We start from the raw sequence: 24,443 nt of genomic DNA on the forward strand, positions 1-24,443 counted from the left end.
CTTTCACGGCTGGAGAACGATGGTTGTTGTGGGTTTTCCGGGCTGTATTGCCGTGATCTTGGCCAAGACCACAGCAATACAGCCCGGAAAACCCACAACAACCAATGCAGTAGAGTTTGGACTGCAGAAAAATTGAACACGAGCTGAAACCTGATACAGAGATAAAACAATGTTGAAACAAAGCATAAGTAATTAAACATGACATGTTAAATGATGCAGAAATTACCTAGTAGGAGCATACTTACTGCAACAGACAGTACAGAGTAAGATAGTCCACAGTCCCCATACCTTTACTGAAGCATTGTTCAGAACCATTCACTTACACTACAGCCTTCCTACCTGTGTAAAAAAACCATCCTGAATAATTCAGTTTTGTATAGATTGTGGAAAGCCAGGACAGTGCGAGCCTTCCTCGCCTCATCAGGCAGGCTCTTCCATAAGGTGAGGGCTTGCACAGAGAATGAGCATGTACAGGCAGCTACTGACTCTGCCCATTTGGAGGATGGCACTCATCCGCCCTGTTCAGATGAGTGAAGCTGCCATGGAGGTGCACAGGGAAAAAGGTGGTTCTGTAGATATGAGACTCCAAAGCCATGAAGGCTTTGTATGTGATAGCCAGTACGATGAATTAAGCCTGGTAACAAATGGGTAGCAAATGGAGTGACTGCAGAATAGAAAAGATATGCATACTCTGTCTAGCTCCTGCACCAACTGGATTCTCTGAACTGACTTCAAGGAGATACTTATGTAGAGTACATTACAGCAGTCTCAACCATGGCATGGATCCAGGTGGTCAGATCATCCATGTCAAGGTAGGGAGCCATCTTCTAGCCTAGTCTGTGTTGGAAGAAAGCCTTTTTTGAAGCTGCATTTACTAGCTTCTCTAACAGCAGTGCCATACCCGGTATAACCACTAGGATTTTATCCAAGTCAGCAAGAGTCAACTGAACCCCATCAAAAGAGGGGAGCGCAATGTCTTTCAAAATAAAAAATTGTTGGTTTCTGATTCTCCCCTCCTTAAAACTTTGCTGGGTACAGAACAACATTTCTTCAACAGGAGATTGGAAACTGACTAATTGGCTTCTGATGGCTTCAAGCAACCTGTTCCCACAAATACATATGAATAGGCTGTGAAAAACCTATGAAAAACCTTTCAATTAATCGGCTGCCTGAATGGCACTGGCAAATGGGAAGTTAGCTGAACTAGCAGGTATTCAAATATACTTATCCCTGAGTACGAATCTGGTCATGTCATCTCTTTCTTCCCTTCACTGGGTGGCTATGATAATTTTAAGAATGCCTGGTGTAAATTCTGTTGCTGCAATTGCCTGTCTAAGAAGCTAGAACAAATGTGGTTTTATCATATGGCTTGACAGTAAACAATAAATTATTTGGTATTCAATATAAGGTAGTGCTTATATTTCATCATCTAGTTGCAAAGGGGTGTCCACAAAGTGACTTCTACTGTGTGCCTGTGGCCATCACTACATCATCTGCCAGTGAATAGAGATGGGCACGAAATGGGAAAAAACAAAACAAGCGTTTCATGTTTTGTCACATTGCACAAATCACGAATCACGAGCTTTCACAAAATTGTCCCGTTTTGCAAAACGATTCGTTAGTTTTGTGATTCGTCAGGGTACTTCAATGATCCCCTTCATACCCAGAGATGCCAAACTCGCAGGGAGACTTCAGCAGGCTCTCCTCCACCCACCCTCACCCAATAAGCCAGCAAGAACAAATGCTCTAAATAAGAATATAAGCAAAGAAAATTAAAGAAAAAAAGGTAGACCTCAGTCAAGCTAGGCCCCAGAGCTAGGCAATGCCCTGAGACGGGGATTGGGTGGGGTGGAGGAAAGAAGGCACCTTCACCCAACGACTTTCCCAGAAAGGCCAAAAGCTGAAAATAAGAAAGAGGCTTTTCAGTCTCTTTTAAAGCAGCAGCAAACCCAGCCAAAAGCTCCCAATTCCCCCCTCTCTCTCCAAATCCCAGCAACAGGGCCTCCCTCTCCCTCTCTCTACTGGAACTGAAAAGCACGAGGCAGAGAGTTGTGCCTTAAATAAGAAATGCTCACATAGAGCAGAACAGGAGGTATCTGGTTGGCAGACAGACCTGTCTAACAGGGTTTGGAGGGATGAGATTGGTGTTTCCATGGCTACAGAAGGGTCATATCCTCAGTTGCCTAGGGGATTAACCCCCCTGCTCCTTGCTGTATAGGGCAGAATAGAAGCTCTTCAGTTGGCAGGGAGAGCTACCTATCAAGGTTATGTGGGCTAAGATTGGGGATTCCAATGGCAACAAAAGGTCTGCAGGCATTCTGGGCCTATGTTGTCTAGGGAATCAATGGATCGGTGCCAGCCTGTCTGGCATCACGAATCATTCACGAATCAAATGAATCAGCCCAAAATGTCATGAATTTCGTGAAAACTGTAGCCCCACAAAATGTGTTTCGCGAAACATGAATCGGCCTGATTCGTCACAAAATTTGATTCGTACTTCAATTTGTGCCCATGTCTACCAGGGAATTCGACATTTTAATAATTTGTTGTGTAGAGAACAAGAAGTGTATCCTGAATCTACTGCCCATCAACTTTATCCGATGCCATCAAGTTCTAGTATTTTGGGAGAGGGAGAAAAGGTTCTGTCTCTCCATTTTCTGTACCCTGTGCTTAATTTTATAAACCTCTACTATGTCCCTCCCCTTAGTCATCTCTTTTCTAAACTGAAAAGTCCCATGCTCTTCAGCCTTTTCTCTCAGGAAAGGTATGCCAATCTCCTAATCATCACAGTTGCTCTCTTCTGTACTTTTTCCAGCTCTGCAATATCCTTTCTGTGATATGGTGACCAGAACTGTTATGTTATAAAGCCACACGTATTCCTATTTTAGTGTCATTAACCTGATGATACAAACTATCTCCAAACTGGAAAGAAGTGTGGATGAATACAACTAGGGCACACTGTTCCTAACTTGAAAATCACTGTTCATCAACAAAGGGAGACTCTCAAGAGAAAATACTGAATTTGAGGTTTCCATGCAGGATGGATTGAATAAATCAGAGCTTAAAACAGTGATGACACTTTTTCCACTACAAGTGCTGAAAATATAAATCATGTATCACCGATTACAGATACTTTGATCTTGCACACTTTTTGAATTTTGCATAGAAAGGTCACAAGCATCTCATATTTCACAGTGCTTTAACCTGCGCTTCTCAATTTTTTCCTTTGTTGCATACATAGTCCGCTGACTGAAATATCTTTTCATGTATCTGATGAAGTAGGCTCACGCATAGAAATGGTTATGCTTCAATAAACCTGTTAGTTTTTAAGGTATCACAGGAGTTTTGTTTTCACTGCATCTGAGTAACAGGTACCTCACTTGAATTTGTAAACACAATCTTAGAAACTGCAATTCTTTGAAGTGTGTAATTCCCATTATTCAACAGGAGAAACTACGATAGGAAAATGGATATAAAATGATATATAATTCATAGTGCAGATATATCTCCATCTCTGAAGTTTCAGCAATGAAGTAAAAGTCTGTGTGCTCTGCAACCTTAATTTAGCAGTACATCTCAAACAAGATATATGAACTAAGGAAACAGGAGATGGATAAATTTCCTGTATCTGCTATAGTTTCATAACAATTCAATCTCACAATTTAATTGGCCTGTGTATATTTTCTATTTAAAGATTAATTTAAATACATCTGGATAAGGAGGATGGACAAGAATTACTCAGTTTTTAAGTTTCTTATCATTTTATACTTCAAGCCAGAGTATAAAAAACTTTTCATTCAGTTCTAGATTGCCTTTACAAATGATGTATATTTCATAAGAATTCTAGACCTAGTCCCCATAAGGTTCAGAGGGCTCTTTTAGTAGGCCATTACATACATTTTTCCAAACAATCGCCCTGCTAAAATAAAAGTGTTCTTCATTCTCCTAAAAGCTTTAAAAAAAGTAAGGCAGATGGAGACTACAACTGTTGTTTGTGCAGTGTTAATTAGGACTCTGACCTCAAGCATTTGCATAAGCTTATTTGTTTTCAATACTGGTGCAGTTTCTTGCAATGCTGATCTTATATCATAGTTAGCAAATCTGTGGCTACCCAGCAGTTAACTAGCATACTCAATTTTGTATCTATTCAGAGCTTAGCTTACAGTCTGGCCATAACCATTATTTGAATAAACTGGACAATATGCAAACAAGAAATTCTTTACAAGGCAGGGTGGTAGTGGTGTATAAATTGTCCAGATTAACATATTGCCAGGAGAAGTAGATTTGTTTCCACGCAAGGGCAAGATGAGCAATATAGTTTTTAATGTGATCTCTGTTACTAAATAACCACTATTCTATTACAGCTGAAATTCAAGAATATTTTTTCTTACCGTTTTTACTAATGTCGAGTTCTTTGAGATTAACTAAACTAGCAATGCTGGTTGGCAGGCTTGAAAGGTCATTGTCTGGAATACTCAGTTTACGGAGAGCTTGACAGTTGAACAATTGCTACAACAAAAGAAAATAGGTTATAATCTTTCTTTCAAGCTTTAGTTAAGTATTAAGAGGCAGTGATAAATATTGAATAATATACACTGAAACCCTAATAGTGTGAAGAAAATCCCCAAACAGACTTAGTGGAAAATTTGTTAGAATTATATATTTAACAACACAATCCTAAACAGAGTTATACCCTTCTAAATCCATTGAAGTTAGTATGTTGAGAAATGTATACATTTGCTAAAGATTATGCAGTAAATTACGTCATTAAGGTCTCAGTCAATTTTTGCTTAAACACAATTGCCCTTCTGGAATTATTGTGACAGAAGACTCTCCATTGCAGATACCCCAACTTCTCACTCCCATTAACTGCATTAAGGATTACAAAAGATCCAACATTAAGCAAATTAAAGGTAACCAAGTTTTTACTTAACCAGCATTCTTAACCATTGTATACGGAACAGAAGAGACAAACAGGTACAACAGCAAAAGAGTGCTCATATTTATAAGCTACTAAATTAAATGCATTAACAAACGTAAGAATTCATCTTCCTCCTTTGAAAAAGGGGTTTTGAACCCACTTGTCTACAGCTGATAAAATGGTGGTTGACCAATACATCTCATAGTCTTTAAGGAAGCACAAGATTCTGACTATCCTTTTAGAGTTTAACTCTTTTCCTTATGGAAAAGGCTTTTAAAAAGGAGCAGAACCTTTCTGTTCCAGAAGTCCTTACTACTTCAAGATAAACATAACATGCTTGGATTTTAATACTGCATGAAATGTGCAATGCTAATACTTAAAGAATGCTGGTGAATGAACTGCAGCCAATTGTAATTCATTTTTTTGTAATTCACTGGGATGTTTCCTCAGTTCAGATTTCTTTGTGCAGTGACCTTATAGTTTATTAAGAACCCTACAGTCTCTTCAAAAAGGCTAAAATAGGTACTTTGGAAGGTGTCAGAGCAACTGAACTGAAACCACATCCATTTGGGCTGCTGAATACAGTAGATTAAAGCAAACCAACTTCCATCAAGGAAATAGTTCATTTTGAAATAATTCTGTCATCTACTTTTTATTCTGAAAAAAATGACAAGGTAATGAGAGTAATAAGGCAAGAGTGAGAAATGCATTCACAAAAAGGAATAAAATTTCTTTGACGAGTTTTTTTTTTTTAACAGGTACACATTCTCAGGAACCCTTGTTTAATACTAAAAATTAGTACAACCTTAAACATTAATGTTCTGCATAAGAATTTTTTATTGGATGGGCCATTATATCAATTCACACATACAACACATTATTTTATCTCCCTCATATAATAATATCCCCCACCCTTTCCCCCCCTTTTCCGTTGACTTCCGACAGTTTTCCATTCCCTTCATCTAATTAACTTTACTACCTCTTAATATATAATCCTTAACCATCCTAAACCCTATATAACATAGTTATCCAATAACATATAATATATTCTAACAATATATATCATATATTTAATACTATATAATATCCAGTATATTCTAGCAATAAATCATATATTCTATTACTCAACATATACACTCTCTATAATAACATACTCTATAATAGTATAACCTATAATATTCCATATCCAAAATAATATATATCTACTATATCATATCTATAACATTCAAATTTATTATTATTTTCAGTATTACTTTAAGATATATCGTCTCATTTTTTCCTCTTATAACTTAAATTAGGCATTTAATATAGTGTCCTACAATATACCATAATCTGGTGTATACCCTATAAATCTTGTCTTATTATGACCTAATGTATTATAGCAAAATACATCACTATAGCCTGGTATATTATCACAAACTATATTATCCTTTTCCAATATAATGTTAAAATTTCTATCTCTATATTCAGTTAAAGTAACAGAGCACTATCCTCCCCTTAAAAAGTATCCAAAGACCACACTTTCCCTTTAATGTCCCACTTTTTTCCATAATTCTTAAATTTCTCCCAGCTTCTTATCTATTCTTCCACAACTTCTTCTCGTAGTTTCCTCGTAAGTTTGTCCATTTCTGCCAGATTCAATGTTTTCAAGATCCAATCTTCCACTGATGGTATCTCCTTTGTCTTCCACAACTGAGCATATAGTATCCTAGCCGCCGTAATCATATAAAACACCATTATCCTGTCCATTTTATCAAATTCTTCAAGGTTCATATATAACAATAACAATTCTGGGTTTTTAACATTTTTCTGTAATATATCTGACATAACATCTACTATTTCCCCCCAGAACTGTATAGCTTTTTCACACGTCCACCACATATGGTAAAAAGAACCTTCATGTTTCCCACATTTCCAACATTTATCTGACATCTGACTGTTTCCCTTAGCTAACTTTTTTGGCATAAGATACCATCTATAAATCATTTTAGAAACATTTTCTCTTATCGTGGTACATGTTGATATCTTTATAGTATTCTTCCACAATTTCTCCCAAGCTTCCATCAATATATCCTTATTACAATTTATTGCCCATTTTACCATTTGAACCTTTACTATCTCGTCTTCTGTAAACCATTTCAACAAAATTTTATACACTTTAGATATCAATTCCCCCCCCCCTTGAAGTAAACACTGTTCCAGCTCTGGATTTTCTGTCCTAAAACCTGCTTTCCTCCGATCAAAATCATACAAATCTTTTATCTCCATATATTGAAACCAACCATATCGAAATGGCAATTCTTCATTGTTTTTAATACTATATAAATTCTGGTCCACTCTAAGGATATTTTGATATGTCGTCCACTCCTCTCCTTTGTATTCCTCCGCTGGTACAATCCACATTGGTGTTTTTTCATTCAAATATCTCTTATATTTAGCCCATACAGCAAATAGACTTTGCCTCACAAAATGATGCAAAAACATCATATCAGCCTTAGTCTTTTCATACCATAGATATGCATGCCATCCAAAGGTTTTATTGTACCCTTCCAATGTCAATAGTTTATGATTTTCCAACAGCATCCAATCCCTCACCCAGACCAAACATATAGCTTCATAATATAATTTCAGATTTTGTAACTGTAGTCCACCTCTCTCCTTTGCATCATATGACACCATCTTGACTCTAGGCTTTTTCCCTGCCCACACAAATGTTAACATTTTCCTTTGCCATTTTTCAAATTGCTTATTGTCTTTCACTATTGGAATTGTCTGCATTAAAAACATTATCCTTGGTAGGACATTCATCTTAATTGCGGCAATACGACCCAACCATGACAGATTTAACCTATTCCATACCATCATGTCTTTATCTATTTGCTGCCATAACTTTTCATAATTGTTCTTGAATAAGTCAATATTTTTTGCAGTTAACTCAATACCTAAGTACTTTGTTTTATGAACCACTTCACAATCCGTTATCTTCATTAACTCTTGCTGTTGTTGTTTAGACATATTTTTACAAAGCAGTTTAGATTTCTTTTTATTTATATAAAATCCTGCCAACTCTCCAAATTCTTTTATCTTCCCCAACAGTCTTGGCATATTTTGGAGCGGATCTTCCACTATCACCATCACATCATCTGCAAAGGCCCTCACCTTATATGTATACCCTTTAATCTTCATACCTCTAATTTCATCATCTTCACGTATTTGTCTAAGTAAAGTTTCCAATACCATTACAAATAACAATGGAGAGAGTGGGCATCCTTGTCTCGTTCCCTTTCTTATCTCCAATTTTTTCGTTATGTCCCGGTTAACAACTATAGCTGCAGACTGGTTTTTGTATATCATCTTTACTGCTTGAATAAACATCTCGCCCATCTGCAATTTTTCCAACATTACAAACATAAAATCCCAATTTAAATTGTCAAATGCTTTTCGGCATCCGCAAAAAAAAATCCAACTTGTTTTCCTGGGTTTTTATCATAATATTCTATCGCATTCAAAACCATCCTCAAATTGTCCTTTATCTGTCTATCTGGTAAAAAACCTGCCTGCTCCTCCCCCACAAACTCTACCAACCAGATCTTTAACCTCTCAGCCAATATTTTTGCAAATATCTTATAGTCGTTATTTGTTAACGATATCGGTCTATAATTTTTCACATTTGTCAAATCTTGTGTTTCTTTTGGTATTAATGTAATATTAGCTTCATTCCATGTCTCCGGCAAATCATGACCTTCCAAAATCGCATTCATCACTTTCTGCATCAGCTGCTTCAAGTCCTCTGCCATTACTTTATAAAATTTAGCTGTAAGTCCATCCGGTCCTGGCGCCTTTCCCACTTTTGTATCTTGTATCGCTTCCAAAATTTCCAATGTTGTTATTTCAGCATTTAATTTCTCTCTCAGTTTCTTGGGCACCGGTGGTAAACTCAACTTTTGAAAATATTCTTCTAATAACCTTTTATCAATTGATCTCTTCTGATATAACTTTGCATAATATTTAAAAAATGCCCTCTCAATTGAATTTTGATTAAACAGCTCCTTCCCATCCGTCACAATCTTACTGATTATTTGCTTCTCCCTTTTCTTCTTCAATTGCCAAGCCAAATATTTCCCTGGTTTGTTGGCTCCTTCAAATGCTTTTTGTTTCATCTTTTTAAACTCCCATTCCACTTCTTTATTCTCCATTGTTCTAATTTGTTCCTGTAATATTTTAATTTCTTGTTGTAACTTCTTTTTGCCCGGTCTTTTCTTTAACTGTTGTTCTTTTAGCTTAATTTTTCCTTGAATTTCTTTCAACTCCAACTCTTTATTTTTCTTATCTCTGGCATTTAAATCCATAAGCACTCCTCAAATCACCGCTTTGTATGCATCCCATACTTTATGAATTGCCACTCCTTGATCCACATTATATTGTATAAAGTCTTTAGTCTCTTTCTTAAGAACCTCCACATTAGCATGACTGCTCATAAGATCCTCATTTATTCTCCATCTCCTTTTTTTACCTCTCATTCCAAATCTCCAAAACACAGGATTGTGATCTGAGCTACCTTTTGGCAAAATGTCCGTTTCTTTTGTACACACAGCAAGCTCTTTAGATACCCAAATCATATCAATTCTTGAAAAAGACTGATGTCTTGCTGAAAAAAAGTATATTGTTTGGCATTCGGATTATATTTCCTCCATATATCTTCCAAACCCTCTTGTCCTTGAAGTTCAAAAAAAGATTTTGGCAATTTCCCTCCTTTATTTTTTATCAAATTCATTTTTTTATCTAATTGCACATCTACTACCCCATTGAAATCCCCTGTCACAATCACTTGATCATATGTCATCTGTCCAAGTCTATCTTTAATTTCGTTAAAAAATTGCTCTTTCGCACCATTTGGTGCGTATATTCCCACAATCAGGGCTTTTTTAACATTACAATCAAATTCCACTGCCACATATCTTCCATCTTTATCATTGAAAATCAATTTCGGTTGCAACTCTTGTTTAATTTAAAGTACAATTCTTCTCTTCTTTTGCTTAGTTGTTGCCACAAATTGTTTCCCTAATGTTTTATTTTGTAAATATTTTACATCTTGTTCTCGTATATGGGTTTCTTGTAGACAAATCACATTACATCTCTGTTTAGCCAACCAATGAAATATTGCTTTTCTCTTTGAGGGTGAATTAAGTCCATTTACATTCCATGATAATAATTTGTATTCCATAATTACAATTGGGTTGATTTTGGTAAGTCCTTTTCATACTCTACCAGAAACACTTCCATTGCATGTCTTGATTTGATAACTTGCCTCACAGATTGGAACTCAAAACTCAGCCCTTCTGGTATTTCCCATCTATAATATTCATGGTTTTCAGCTTTTGAGTCAGATCCCTATATTTTTTTCGATCTTGCAGCACTGATCTTGGTAGCTCCTTCATAATTCGAACACGCTTCCCTTCAAGTACCAATGGGGATTCAAAATGCTTTCTGAGAATTTCCTCTTTCATTCTTTTGGTAGTTAACTGGACAATAACATCCCTTGGCAAATTTTTTTGCTCTGCATATTTGGAATTAATTCTATAGGCAATATCTAAATTGGCTGCCACTTCTTCCTGCTCTTTATTTAGAAATTCTGCAATTATTTCAGTAACTTGTTTCAAGGTTGTTCCAGCCATTACTTCTGGAATGCCTCTAAAACGAAGTTGCTTTTCCATAGCTTTGCATTCCATTACCACAACCCTATCGCTCACTCCAGCTGCCTCTGCTATTAAACCTTCCGTTTTCACATCCATCTCTTGTACCTTCTGCTGTGTAGCTTGGAGTTCCGTTCTTATTTCATCAATACTTTTTGCCAATTCTGCAACCTCTGATTTTATTGCCTCTTTAATCTCTTTCACTAAATTCAACTGAGAGACCTTCATTTGCTTTTTCTTGAACCATTTCCTGCGTCTTTTGTATGGTTTCATTTGTTTCCTTATTACCTTCTGTTATTTTTTTGTCCAAATTTTCAATTGCTACCTGCCAGTCTTTATCTTTTTTCCCCGCCACTGGACTTGCCTTAGGACCCCACGAATCAGCTCTCTTCCTCAACTCCGTCTTTCCTTTTTTATATTTCTTACTTTAATTAAATCAGTCTTGTCCAATAATATAAAAAGAATGTAAAGGGAAAATTTTATCTTTTTCCAGTAGTCAAGATGTCGGGCGTTTTTTCTCAATGGTGTTCTCTATGTTTGCCTTCCACTTTTCCCCTATCCAAAATGGCGTATTCCGCTTCGTTTTATCAATGTTGTATGCTTGTCTCTGTTACACAGTTACACAGTTCACATGTAGTCATCTGCCCTTCCCACACTCAAGATGGCCAACTTCCGCTTCCTCTTCGGGTCTTCTGTCCCTCGCTGTCTCTCTTCCTCTGCTCCAGCCGACTTCCTGCCCTTCTAGCCACCACTCAGCTATATTACAGGCAATCCACTTCTCACGATATTTCAGCCGCTTCCCACACTCTTCCCCCTCTCCAAAACCACAGGTATGCAAAACAAAAAGTTCCTTTTGCTCTTTTTAAACTCTTTAAATCGTTAATTTCACAGATCTTCACTCCCTGCCACTTTTAATGTCCTTTGCTTTGGGGATTTATCTCTTTACTTTAAAACGTTTCAGTCTTTGAGCAAAAATCAAGCCCGTTAAGGGAGATAGTGATCTTTACTTCTCTAAGTCTTCTTGGGTTGTACTCACTGTCTCTTTTGTTCAATCCTGGTTAAAGTTCGTTTCTGAAGCTTGGGTACGGTGATCCTATGTCAATTTAATGACTCCAAAAGGTTGCTGCAGAGGTATTAGCCGCCCCTCTGGGAGGAGATCTCAAGGCAGACAGAGAATCCTTAATTCAGAACCCCCCATCTGCCGAGATCACACCCTCTTAGGGCCAACGAGCGTCCTTGCCCGACTTCTGCTTGAAATTGGGGGGCTGTGGGTGATCTAGGCACCCCACTAGCCCCAAAACAGCAACCCGGATGATCCAGCTCCCTGAATCACTTCAGACCACCATGGTCCCAAGCCGGAAGTCAGGCCTTCAACATTAATGTTCTAATGGGGGTAACTAACATGTAATACTATACCTATTCCTTTTTGGGCAGAAAGCTAAAACTGTACAGGAACTCTAATAATGCTGGAATTGAGGATGCACAATACACTGTTTTGTGCTTTTGCGGAATTGTAATTCACAGACAGTATGAGAACACTCAGGCTGGAAGGAGGAATACCTACAGGGGCACAGACACCAAAGCCTCCCACTGTTGGTGTTCTCCAGCAACTGGTATTCAGAGGACTAATACCTCTGAACAGAGTTTCCGCTTAGCCATCATGACTAATAGCCATTAATGGACCAAGGCTCAGGAATCTAAGCTCATTTTAAAGCCACCTTTGCTAGTAGCCCTCTCTACGTTCTGTGGTGCTGAGTTTCACAAGTTAATTATGAATTGTGTGAACTATCAATTCTTTTTGTCTTTCTGCCTGTATATGCTCTTCACGGTTATGACCTCTTTCATCTCTTCAGGGTGCTAAAGGAAACAAAAACCTATTTCACTTAATAGAAAAATGAGAGGACGTAGTCTTTAAAATGAACAGAAAATAGGTAGTGGAAATTTTATTGTATGACAGAAGCTATAATATATTCAAAATGTGCCTCATTATGAGAGTAAGAAGATACATGCAGATTTTATGGGGGGAAATGTAGGCAAGGTCCTGTCACATTCACTGTCCCTTTGTGTAAGTGGAAGGCGAGAGTCTCATCTAGTGGGAAGGGAACTGTTACTACAGCATTTTTCATCTCAACTACATCAACCACCAAACTCTAAAGCTAAGCTGTTCTCTTCAAAAGCATGCTACCTTAAACCACCTGCTGATTTTATGCTGAAATTTCAAGCACCCTCATATATCAGTACTCAACAAAGAAACGAATTTCAATGTGCTTTTGCAAGCAATATATCTAAACATACCAACTAAAACAGCTAGTCAGTGATGAATGGGGGTACTAGAGTTAAATTGTTGTTTCCAAAAGCAGTATCGAGAAAGAAATCTAAAGTACTACAACAATTATCACACTAGATGGTGTTACCCACTGAAAAGAGCAACTCATTATCTTTTCCCTTCACCTCAGCAATGTCTAGTAATCCATCCATCCATGACATTTGGCCATCCTTGCATTTGAATTTTTTTTGAACAGTACATTCATTTATTTACATTCCGCTTTTCTCATCTGTTGGAAACTCAAAGCAGCTTGGAACATCCATCTTTCCTACTCCATTTTCTCAAAAAGACTCTGTGAGATAGGCCAGCATGAGAGTTTGTGAGGGGCCCAATGTCACTCAGTGAGCTTCCATGGCATAAGTGGAGGTTTGAACCCAGGTCTCCTTGGATACTAGCCAGCTACTTTATCCACCATGCCATGCTGCACCCATTCCTTTTTAATTGGCTGCTGCTCATGGCTGGTTGGAAAACTAAGTACAACAGGATGTCCCAAAGAGTTGATGAAGACCTAGTATCAATACATTTTGAACTCTGAGAATCTAGACCATTGCAGTCATGTTGTTTATATATTATTTCAAATCAGAGATTGGGATCATTGCAGCCCAAGTGAAAACAATCTCTCTGTCTTACCTCCCTTACCAAGCTCAATGCAAGATTATTTTTCTCCTCAATAGAGGTATATCCCGTCTTATACCAACACAATACATTCTGCGTAACAAGTTATATTTTATTTACTTCTGGATCCATGTTACTGGAATGTTATTGTGACACCTGGAAACATAATTCTGTTTGCCCCCCTAAAAATCCTCTTTAAATATTTGCTTAAATAGCACCATATTTGATGATTAAAAAGAGGAAATAGTCTGAAGTATCCAACAACAAATTGACCTCTCACACCCCATTTCATCTCTATCAGGCAGAAAAATATGATTTTATATCCACAGCCTTCTCTGTTAACAGATACATATAGCCGGGAAAATGAGTCACTCCTTTATATCATTTTTCCTTCACCCCCCTGGAGAGTTTAACTAAATTGCTTCTCCAGTTGTAAACAATTGCCCGGTGGAGTGAACAAGCCACTACACTGAGCATCTAAATTTGGCTACAGGGGTAGGAAGAGAGGAGGTTGGACAAGCAATATACAACAATACACTGTGTACAAGGTAAAGCTGGTTAAGCAATTTTAAATTCCATTCCTTTTTATGGGTGAAATGTAGCCACATGCTTAACTCCACACTGAAATCAATGAGTTTTCCAAGTTCTCCTCTCAGGCTTAGTTGTGTTCTAGTATTTGTAATCCTACTTGTACTTACTAGAGAAGAAACTGAACTTCTGTCTTAGTAAACATCAATTCAGGCTGCATGTATTCTAAACTATGCATTTTATCTTTACATATAAGATTTCTACATTACAAGACAAGTGGAGTGCCTCAGGGATCATTCCTGGGACCTGTTTTAATCAACATTTTAACAGATTATTTGGATGAAGGAATAGAGATAATGCTTATTAAATTTGCAGATGACACTTAATTGGGAGGGTTAGCAAATACGGCTGAAGACAGAGTCAGGATACAGGATGATCTTGACAGGCTGGAGAACTGGGCTAAAATAAATAAAATGAATTTCAACAGAGATAAATGTAAAGTTCTGCATCTAGGTAGAAAAAATAAAATGTGTAATTATAGGATGGGGAGACTTGTCTTGGCAGTAGTATGTGTGAAAAGGATCTAGGGGGTCTTAGTAGATCATACACTGAATATGATTCAGCAGTGTGATGTGGTAATTTAATTTAATTTAATTTATTATATTTATATTCTGCCCTCCCCGCTTTTGCAGGCTCAGGGCGGAAAACAAAAAGACAAATGTGTCCAGATCATGCAAAGTGATGGTATCACTTTACTCTGTGCTGGTTAGACCTCACCTAGAGTATTGTGTTCAGTTTGGGGCACCACAATTTAAGAGGGATATAGAAAAGCTGGAACGTGTCCAGAGGAGGGCGACAAAGATGGTGAGGGTCTGGAGACCAAGTCCTATGAGGAAAGGTTGAAGAAGCTGGATATGTTTAGCCTGGAGAGGAGACAATTGAGAGGTGATATGATAACCATCTTCAAGTACTTGAAGGGCTGTCATATAGAGGAGGGTCGGAGTTGTTTTCCATTGCCCTAGAAGGTTGGACCAGAACCAATGGGTTGAAATTAAATCAAAAGAGTTTTAAGCTAAACATTAGGAAGAACTCCCTGATAGTTAGAGCAGTCCCTCAGCGGAACAGACTTCCTTGGGAGGTGGTGGGCTCTCTTTCTTTGGAGGTTTTTAAGCAAGAGTCTAGATGGCCATCTGATAGAAATGCTGATTCTGTGAACCTAGGAAGATCATGAAAGGGAGGGCAGGAAGGGTTGCATCAATTCTTAGTTCTCGTAACCCTTTCTTACATGTCCAGGGTAATGCTGATTGCCACTTTGGGGTCAGGAAGCAATTTTCTCCAGGCCAGTTTGCCCAGGAATCCTAGAGGTTATTCACCACCTTCTGGGCATGCAGCAGGGGTTACTGGGGGTGTAGGGATGGAGGTAGTTGTGAATTTCCTGCATTGTACAAAGGGTTGGATCCTGCAGGGAAGGGACCCTGGAGGACCCTTCCAACTCTATGATTCTATGATGTTATGATCCACAAAATATTTCTCTTAATAAGCTGTACAATATGGTTTATCAAATGGCTGAGGAAGCCTGCCCAAGCATGGAATGGGATGTATAGAGATACATATAGGTATTGAAAAAGAAACATCAAAATCCTGGATCAGAATAATTATATTTTTACTAGAGGTAGGAACGAACCTGGAAAAAAACTAACTGAGTGGTTCGTGGTTTGTCCCATGTCACAAACCATGAGCCATGAACTTACACAAACTCGCCCCAGTTCACGACCCAGTTTATGATTCATGGGGTTTAAATATCCCTATCTGTGCTACTGCGAAGTGGTACGGAAAGGGGCATTTCACCCCCAACCAGCTTGGGTCAGCTGCTTTTTGGGGAGATCCCCAACAAGCAGCTGATCGAAGGATTAAATGCCACTTTCGGTGCTGCTTCCCAGCAGCAGGGAAAGGGGCATTCCCCCCACCGGCTTGGATTAGCTGCTCGTCGGGAAGATCTTCGACAAGCAGCTGATCTGGGGGTTTAAATGCCCTTTTCTGTGCTGCTTCACAGCATCAGGGAAAGGAGCATTCCCCAACAAGCAGCTCATCGCAGCATCAGGGTAAGGGGCATTCCCCCCCAGCAGCTTGGATCAGCTGCTTGTCAGGGAGATCCCCAACAAACAGCTGATTGGGGGTTTAAATGCCCCTTTTTGTGCTGCTTTGCAGCAGCAGGGAAAGGGGCATTTCATCCCACACTGGCTTGGATCAGTTGCTTGTCGGGGAAATCACCGACAAGCAGCTGACCTGGGGGTTTAAAAGCCCCTTTCTGTGTTGATTCCCAGTACAGCAACAAGCAGCTGATCGAAGCCGGTGGGCGGTGAAATGCCCCTTTCCCTGCCCACCCACCGGATTGGATCAGCTGCTTGTCGGGGACATCCCCAACAAGTAGCTGATCCGGGGGTTTAAAAGCCCCTTTCTGTGCTGATTCCCAGTACAGCAACAAGCAGCTGATCCAAGCCTGTGGGGAGGGAATACCTCGGATTAGCTGCTTGTCCGGGATCTCCCTGACAAGCAGCTGATCCAAGCCTGCTGAGATGAAGTGCCCCTTTCCCTGCTGCTGCAAAGCAGCACAGAAAGGGGCATTTAAACTCCAGGATCAGCTGATTGTCAGGGATCTCTCCAACAAGCAGCTGATCCAAACCAGTGGGGGGAATGCTCCTTTCCCTGCTGCTGGGAAGTAGCACAGAAAGGGGATTCCCAACAAGCAGCTGATTGGGGGGGGGGGTTAAATGGCCCTTTTCTTGCCACTTCTCAGCACAGAAAGGGTATTGGGCTTTTACATGAACCAAACAAACTGGCAGATCAGTTCATGGAAGTTCGTGAAAAACGGGCTTCTACAAACCGCTAGTTCACGATGCACGAATCAGCCCAGTTCGTGATGAGCTTTAGTTCATCTTGCAGTTCGTGCCCATCTCTAATTTTTACTGATAAAACATGTTGATGAAATACTAACCAAAGTCAGAGTATTCAAAGCTTTTTTAAAAAAGTCTATACTACAAAAGCTCATCTTGTCACAATATCTAGCTCTCACTTCAAAACATGTTGATAGGCATGTATAGCTTCTATATAGCACAACATTTCAACTCATCCACAACAGCCTGAGGAGCTGGGCAAAAGTGCTTCCTTTGGCCGATCTTTCTTCCTCTAGCAAAGAGAAACAAATGGGGCCACCAACCCTCTGTAACATTGGGTAAGGAAGGGATACATGTTCTGTTAGTAAGAACTGGATTTCTTTGTTCCATTCTTGGTTTCTGTCTTGCACCCATGAAAGACCCACAACCAATCACCCACAGAGTTAAAAATCCAAATCTGGGCAGGGTTTCAGTCACATTATCTAGTAACCAGTCAGACCAGTAGCTTTTCATACTTCTATGCTTATTGCATATTGTTCAGAACTCTAACCTATTTCCTTGCTTTCTATGACATTTTCAACTCCCAAGCAGCAGCAAACTAGAACAAATAGAAATGTAGGGACAAAACAAAGCTGTAGATTTGAGCACAAAGATGGGAGACAGCTGCTACTGCCAGGTTGTGAGAAAACAAAATTAAAGCCACCTGGCTTCTGTAATATTTAATGTTGGTCAGGGACCAATGACATCAGTCCTTCTCTTTCAGCTAGGCAATGATAGCATGGTAAAGTCCCACTCAGCCATCAAATGGTTAAATTAAATGACATGATCAGATGACTGAACTGTAAAAAAAAACATTAAAACCTATCAAAGTTGAATAATAATAATAATAACATTCAATGTATATACCATCATTCAAGACAACTTAACACCCCTCAGAGCGGTTGACAAAGTACGTTATTATTATCCCCACAACAATCAGGGCCAGATCTAGGGTTGCCGGCGCCAAGGGAAACTCAAGTCCAGGCTCTGCGTGCACACGCGCTCCTGGCCCTGCATGATGACGCAGGGCCAGAGTGTGCCGCCTGCGTGGCAAGCCAGTCACCCTGGCATATGGAGTACTGCGGAGCTGGCGGTGGCAGCGTGGGCAGTTGAGCAGAGGGCTGCGAGGCCGCCCGTGCCATTCGCCTGCCCTGCTGATGGGGCGGCTGGCTTGCCACGTGCTCCCTGTCCTGCGGCAGGTGAATGGCATGGGCGGACTCCCAGCCCTCCGCTCAGCTGTCTGTGTGCTGCCACCGCCAGGTCTGGTACACTCCCGGCAGCTGGCAGCTGCGCCCGGAGCCCCCTCTTTGGCAGCATCGGGGGCAGACTACCCCCCTGCCCCCCGTCGATCCAGCCCTGACAACAATCACTCTGTGAGGTAGGTGGGGCTGAAAGAGCTCCAAGGAGCTGCGACTGACCCAAGGTCATCCAGCTGGCTTCAAGAGGAAGAGTGGGGAATCAAACCCGGTTCTCCACATTAGAGTCCTGCTACTCTTAACCACTACACCAAACTGGCTCTGAAGTTAAGAGAAAACTATCAGCTCTTGTTTGGTTTCAAGAGCAGAGATGGAAATGTGATTTTGGTACAATCAATGCCTGCTTATCCGTCTGGAAAAAACTGAAATCATTATTCAGCCTTGGTTTGCCTCCAGTTGTGTTAATATTCTATAAGGAGATGTTACACTCATGTTTACTAGGGGATATATATTTGCAGGAAGAAGTTACTTTAACTCTATTTGAAAGAAGATGGAATGCTTTCAACATTTACTGTGATGCTTCTCCTGCATCTAGAATTTGGACACCTCCTGACAGAATAACCATAATAACTATAGAAAAGCGAAGTGGTTTCACAGTATCAGTCACAGCAATCAAAAAACTTGGTAAAATTACTACATTTCTTTAAAAACATCTCCTAAACGAAACATTTGAGCACTAAGTAAAAATCTTTTACAGGTACATCTACTGAGATCAATTGGCAGGTATGGAAGGACAATCTGCAAAGTTTTATAGTATTATCTTCAGCCCGATGTTCACACAGAAATTATGAGAAGTGACTGGCTGTTTCAGTAGATGACTGTGAGTTTGTATATTTTGGCTCTTATTGCTCAGTTCACTTCTCAGACAGAAGTTTGTTTAGATATAAAAAAAATAAATGTGGCCTTGAAAGCTTCTTTCAGTTCATTAAATACTATCTCTTCTTAGAAGAACAGCAAGTAAAATTAATCACTCAAAATACTAAAAAATTATGTCTTTCATTAGCTATTCCTAATTAGCTGTTTTTGAAAGCTAATGCCTCCTTTCAGCTTGTCTCTAGTTCCCGCCCCCCTTGAGATGGATACAGCTTCAGAAATTCAGAAGGTGGGTATTTTAAACCTTTATTTCATCTCCACACTGTACTCTTCACATTAGAAGCTCTCAAATAAAAGCCATTGTATCACAAAAAGACCATCGTTTAAGTCATAATATTTATAAGGTTTGCTTGGTCTAAAAACAAGCCATGGAAGTCTATGGACTCACACAGTCCTCCCTTTCTCGATGTGTACTGCATCAAGAATAAGATTTCCTGGTACAGAAGAAACCGAACTTTGTCATGCTATCCAAATCAAACAATTGTGGTTTGTTTCATGCCTACAGATCAGGATTCTAAATAATCCCATTTTTAAAAGTGCTCTATTTAGATTTCATTAGAAACTGAGGATAGCTCTAACTAGGAAGTCTTCACAAGGAAAAAAGGAGTAAGTATGAGACTCTAAAGACTACAGAGATCATTCTAGTATGAATGTAGTCATGTTCTGGGAATAGCTAAGCTGGAAGAGATCACAAAAGACATTGAATTTAGCCTCCAGAACCCTAAATATGTGATATTACTTTTTTTGTTTCACACTTCCTGTGCTGACATTCCAGTTCTCCCATCCCTAAAATTCCATTCTCTTCTGACTAAGAAGGAATGGTTTCTCTGTGTAGCCAAAATTCCAAGGTTGTGCCACTTGGCACACAAAGACTTTCACATTGAGGGACAGAGCTACCGCAAGTCTGACAACTCTAATAGCCTGAGCTGCTAGCAAAATTACCTGTGAATGGTGCCGTCACACACACCTCTCAACTGGCCCATGAATCCCCACCTGACAAGGTGAAGGGAAAGAGACTCAGTTTCCCATTGAAAAGACAAAAGGATTGCTTGGTGCCAAATTTCAAACATTTCACAAAAAGAAGACCACTGCTGGTGGGCTTTCTCCTGTTTGGTTTTATATTGTTCAGTTCAGCCTACTTTAATCCTGTGCTGTTCTGGCCCATCCATTGGTGGAGCGGGAAGGAAAACTGGTCCCCAGTGTGCATCACCAGCACAAGGCATTCAGATTGCCAAACATTCCTATCTAGCTGACGTGACTATACTTCTTTCTTTTGCCTCTGTGGATTTTGTCTGAGTCCATTTTGCCTCTCAAGTTAGATCTGTAATCCCAGCCACCACCCAGTCCCTCATTTATTGTCCCAATAAACTTCTTCATTATTACTTGGAATATATTTTTTTTAACTGAGCTCTCCGCACATGCCTGGGAAACCACTCAAACTGCTTCTTCAGAGAAGCAAGAAAAGGATTAGCTTGCTCTCCTAAATCTCTTTCTTCATTTAGTTCAGCAAATGGTGGGCTGTGATGCTTTTTCTTTTTAAAAATACTTCCATATCTCACTAACGCATGAACAAATTATAAGCAAATTACAAATTTCATTATTTGGAGATATGTTGAACACCATGGTATAAATGAACAACTTTCCATTTATGTACTACCAGGGAAAGAAGTCAACAACACATTTCTTTAGAGAAGTAAATTATCTAAAAGTGGGGGATATGTGTATTAGTTGGCCACATTAAGCAAATATGAATACCTGAAGTCAGAAGACTGCCTAAGCAAAATTTCATTTTTTGCATAGAGGTCAAAAGCATGATTTAAATGCTCATTCAGCATATTTCCACGTTTTGCAGAGGGTGAGATTTACCTTGGGTAGCTCTTCAATTTGATTGGCATCTAGATAAAGCTCTTCTAATGTCCGTTCAAAGTTAAAAACCTCCTTTGGCACCTGCTGAAGGCTGCAATGGGAGTAATCGAGCACTGAGATGATTTCTTCTTCCCCTCGAAAACATCGGCACGGCACCAGGCGGCCAATAATTTTCCTTTTGGTTGTCATCTCCAAACGCTACACTAAGAAAGAAAGGAAGGAAGGAAAAATGGTTTATCAAAATACTTCTGGTTTTGTTCAAAACATATCTAGTGATATGGCTAAGATTCCAGTCAACAACATCTTTATTGTTCTATTCAATGCTATAAATTATCAGTGTACATACCATAAGCCCTTTACTTCACATAATAGCAATACCAAGTTGCTATTTTTCAAGTTCAAGTGTGTTTTTTAGCCGGATTTTTAAAATGCTGTTTGCAAGTTGTGATAAAAGGTTTATATGAACACTCAAGAAATGTTAAATCCATACTACGGGTGTGCAAGGCCTTCAGGGAATACCGAAACAGCAAGCCGATTCGGTATTTGCGTTTCGGCTTGATTCGGCCATTGTTTTCAATGAGAAAACCTTCTCCCGGCTTTCTGGGAGTCTGAGGGGGCCATTTTCTGTCCAAATCACACCAAACATGGTGGAGACCTTCTCCTAACTCTCCTCTAACTACCCTCCAAGTTTCAGAAAGATTGGACTTTGGGGGGCCATGTTATGGCCCCCCAAACAAGGTGCCCCCATCCTCCTACACTCTCCATGGTTCTCTATGGGGAAAAATAAGTCATCTTTCTGGGTGGCTTGGGGTGGCATTTTGCAAGCAAAATGCAACCAACTTTCAGGGGACTTGCTCCCACCTGTCCTCCCACCCTCCACCAAGTTTCAGGCAGATTCCACTTGGGGGGGGCATTTTACGGCCTCCTAAAGAAGGTGCCCCTATCCACCTCCACTCCATTATTCCCTATGGGGGAAATAAGAGAGGCTTGTCTGGCTAGGGGTGGCATTTTGCATGCAAAATGGAGACTGAAGGTGCCCGAGGACTGCTGGAGGTGTCCAGGAAATACCCGGGGATTGCTGAGGCCTCCAAAGGTTGCTGGAGACACAGAAGCCTAAAAGAACTATTGGTGACTCCCGAGAACATCTGAGAGCGTACGGGGACCCCTGAAAGCCATGAAGATACTGGTGGTGTCACCCTGAGTGAAAATAAGAACTGGTAGAGTTGCAGGAGTTACTGTGGGAGAGTTGAGAAATTCTGGGAGAGTTGTGAAACTGTGAATAGGATTGTGAAAATCACTTCATCAACAGACCTATTGAAGAAGTGGGGAGAGAGGGCTGGATAAAAGGGCTAAGAGAGTTAGTAAACTTGTTTAAGATCTTAGACCCATTTATAAGAAGAACCATTGAGAATTATTGACTGCTGGGAAGCCACTGACACACAGCATTTAATGCAGATTGACTTATGCACTAGGTCATACTCCTTGTATAGCGACCTTAACTTAATATTGGAAATTTATAAAAAGGAAAAAAGTGATAGTTATGGGTATGATTGAGTAGGGTTTTGAACTGATGTAAAACTAGTTGGGTGGGAAAGGATATTGGCTGGGGGGGATACTGTAGTTTCACCAATGGAATTAAATGTGGCTGTGGCTCAGAACCCAGACACGAGAGAACTAATTGATAGGTAAGAAGTTCTGGTCTGATCCCCTGATAGGGTGCTCTCCTCTGATAAATGACTGCATACTGTGTCTGGCATTTGCAATTAAAAGAGAGCTGGTAGTTTGGATGAGTGGTGTGAACAGCAGGGTGGTGGACACAGAGAGTGGTCAGCATGGGGCCAGGGATCCCGGTCCTCTGGGGACGAGGGAAGTATGGCGGTGGGACCCAGGGAAGGATGAGAAGGACACAGAGATATGGTGAGGCTCGGTGTGCTTCTAACCTGCGTCCCATCTCAAGGCATGTTGGGTGTGGAGCTAGGAAATATAGCCCCCCTTTGACGCTGATATTGTGTAATGCCAGGTCCATAAATAATAAGACCAGAACATTGCATGATTATTTTGTGGCAAATGATGTGGACCTGGTATGCGTGACCGAGACCTGGGTGAGGGAGGGTGAGACAGTTGCCCTGAACGAACTGGCCCCGCCTGGTTTCTTGGTCCTTCATCAGTCCCGAACAGGAGGCTGGGGGGAGGGGGGCGATTCTTGTCCAAGAGTCTTTCTCCTTCAGGCCGCTCCCCATCCCGGAGATCCCCGGCACTGATTGTGTAGGTCTGGTGTGGGGTGCTGAGGAGAGTTTAGCCATCTGTATGGTGTACCGGCCACCTAGTGCACCAGCAGATGCCTTGTCACATCTGCTGGAGGTGGTGGCTGGATGGACCTTGGAGCACTCAAAACTATTGGTGGTGGTTGACTTCAACATCCATGCTGACGACGACGCCTCCAGTCGGGCTGTAGACCTAGCGTCCTCCATGGCCACACTTCGACTATCTCAGATTGTTTCAGCCCCTACACATCAAGCAGGCCACGCACTGGATTTGATCTTTGGGATGGGGCTGGGTGTCAGACTATAGATGTCAGGTTATGGCAGGTAGATCCCTGGATCACTTCAGCACGACACATGTCCTTGGCTAAATGATCTTTATTCAGGAATTCAATCTTGTACATATACACAGGTCCATAAGAGTACATGAAGTAAAGGCAGATGAGCCTGGTAACTTCTCATTGAAAGGAATAAAGCTTCAGGCTATTACAGGACAATATAATCAACCAACCTCCTCCCCCCTAGATCACAAATACAGAATTAGTCTGGGAAACATTTCTGAAGTTCGCACACTAGACAGACAAGATACCAAGTAATGCAACACTTCAGACACTCAAGGTCAGTCTATACAATATCAATAGAAAAGATTGTCCACAGCTGCCTGTGAGCCTGAGAAAATGAAAGTGGTTATTGCAAGTTAAGGAATGTACTTATCAGTTATAAGACCAGGTACAGCACCAAGGCAACTCTGGACCATATACTTAATATTGGCATGGACGAATGGGCACATTCAAACATGGCAATGGGAGTGGTACTGGAAACAACTGAGTTGGTGCCATAGTCAGACCATGTGGTCCTGAAGGCTCGGCTGGATATCCCACCCACCCCCTGCAAGGGCGGTGAACTCATTTATGCTCACCCATGGAGACTTATGGATCCAGTTGGTTTCCAGAATGCTCTGCGGGATCTGATGCTCCCTGGCACTTCGTTGGATGAGCTAGTGAAAGACTGGCAAGTCCATCTTTCCGAAGCCATCGATAAAATCGCCCCCCGTCGCCCTCTCCGCCCCCGTACCAAACTAGCTCCCTGGTATACAGAGGAGCTACGACGGAAGAAGCAGGAGCTGAGACGGCTAGTGTGAGTATGGCAGCGAACTCGTGACGAAGAGGCA

General features: G+C 40.4%; 1 protein-coding gene across 3 annotated transcripts in view; it reads right to left on the reverse strand.

Annotated features, from left to right (window-relative positions):
* LRRC7 (leucine rich repeat containing 7) overlaps nt 1-23,552 on the reverse strand; it is a 234,077-nt gene extending 210,525 nt beyond the window's left edge. For all 3 annotated transcript variants that reach the window (XM_054980163.1, XM_054980162.1, XM_054980161.1), the window contains exons 1-3: nt 23,538-23,552; nt 21,012-21,209; nt 4,392-4,509 (exon numbers count right to left, since the gene is read on the reverse strand). In XM_054980163.1, the coding sequence (XP_054836138.1) occupies nt 4,392-4,509; nt 21,012-21,200 (307 nt within the window). In that variant the 5' untranslated portion in view covers nt 21,201-21,209; nt 23,538-23,552. The remainder of the gene's footprint in view (nt 1-4,391; nt 4,510-21,011; nt 21,210-23,537) is intronic.
* Nucleotides 23,553-24,443: the final 891 nt, after the last annotated feature.

Source organism: Eublepharis macularius, chromosome 5 (genome assembly GCF_028583425.1).
Source record: "Eublepharis macularius isolate TG4126 chromosome 5, MPM_Emac_v1.0, whole genome shotgun sequence".
Lineage (NCBI taxonomy): Eukaryota > Metazoa > Chordata > Lepidosauria > Squamata > Eublepharidae > Eublepharis > Eublepharis macularius.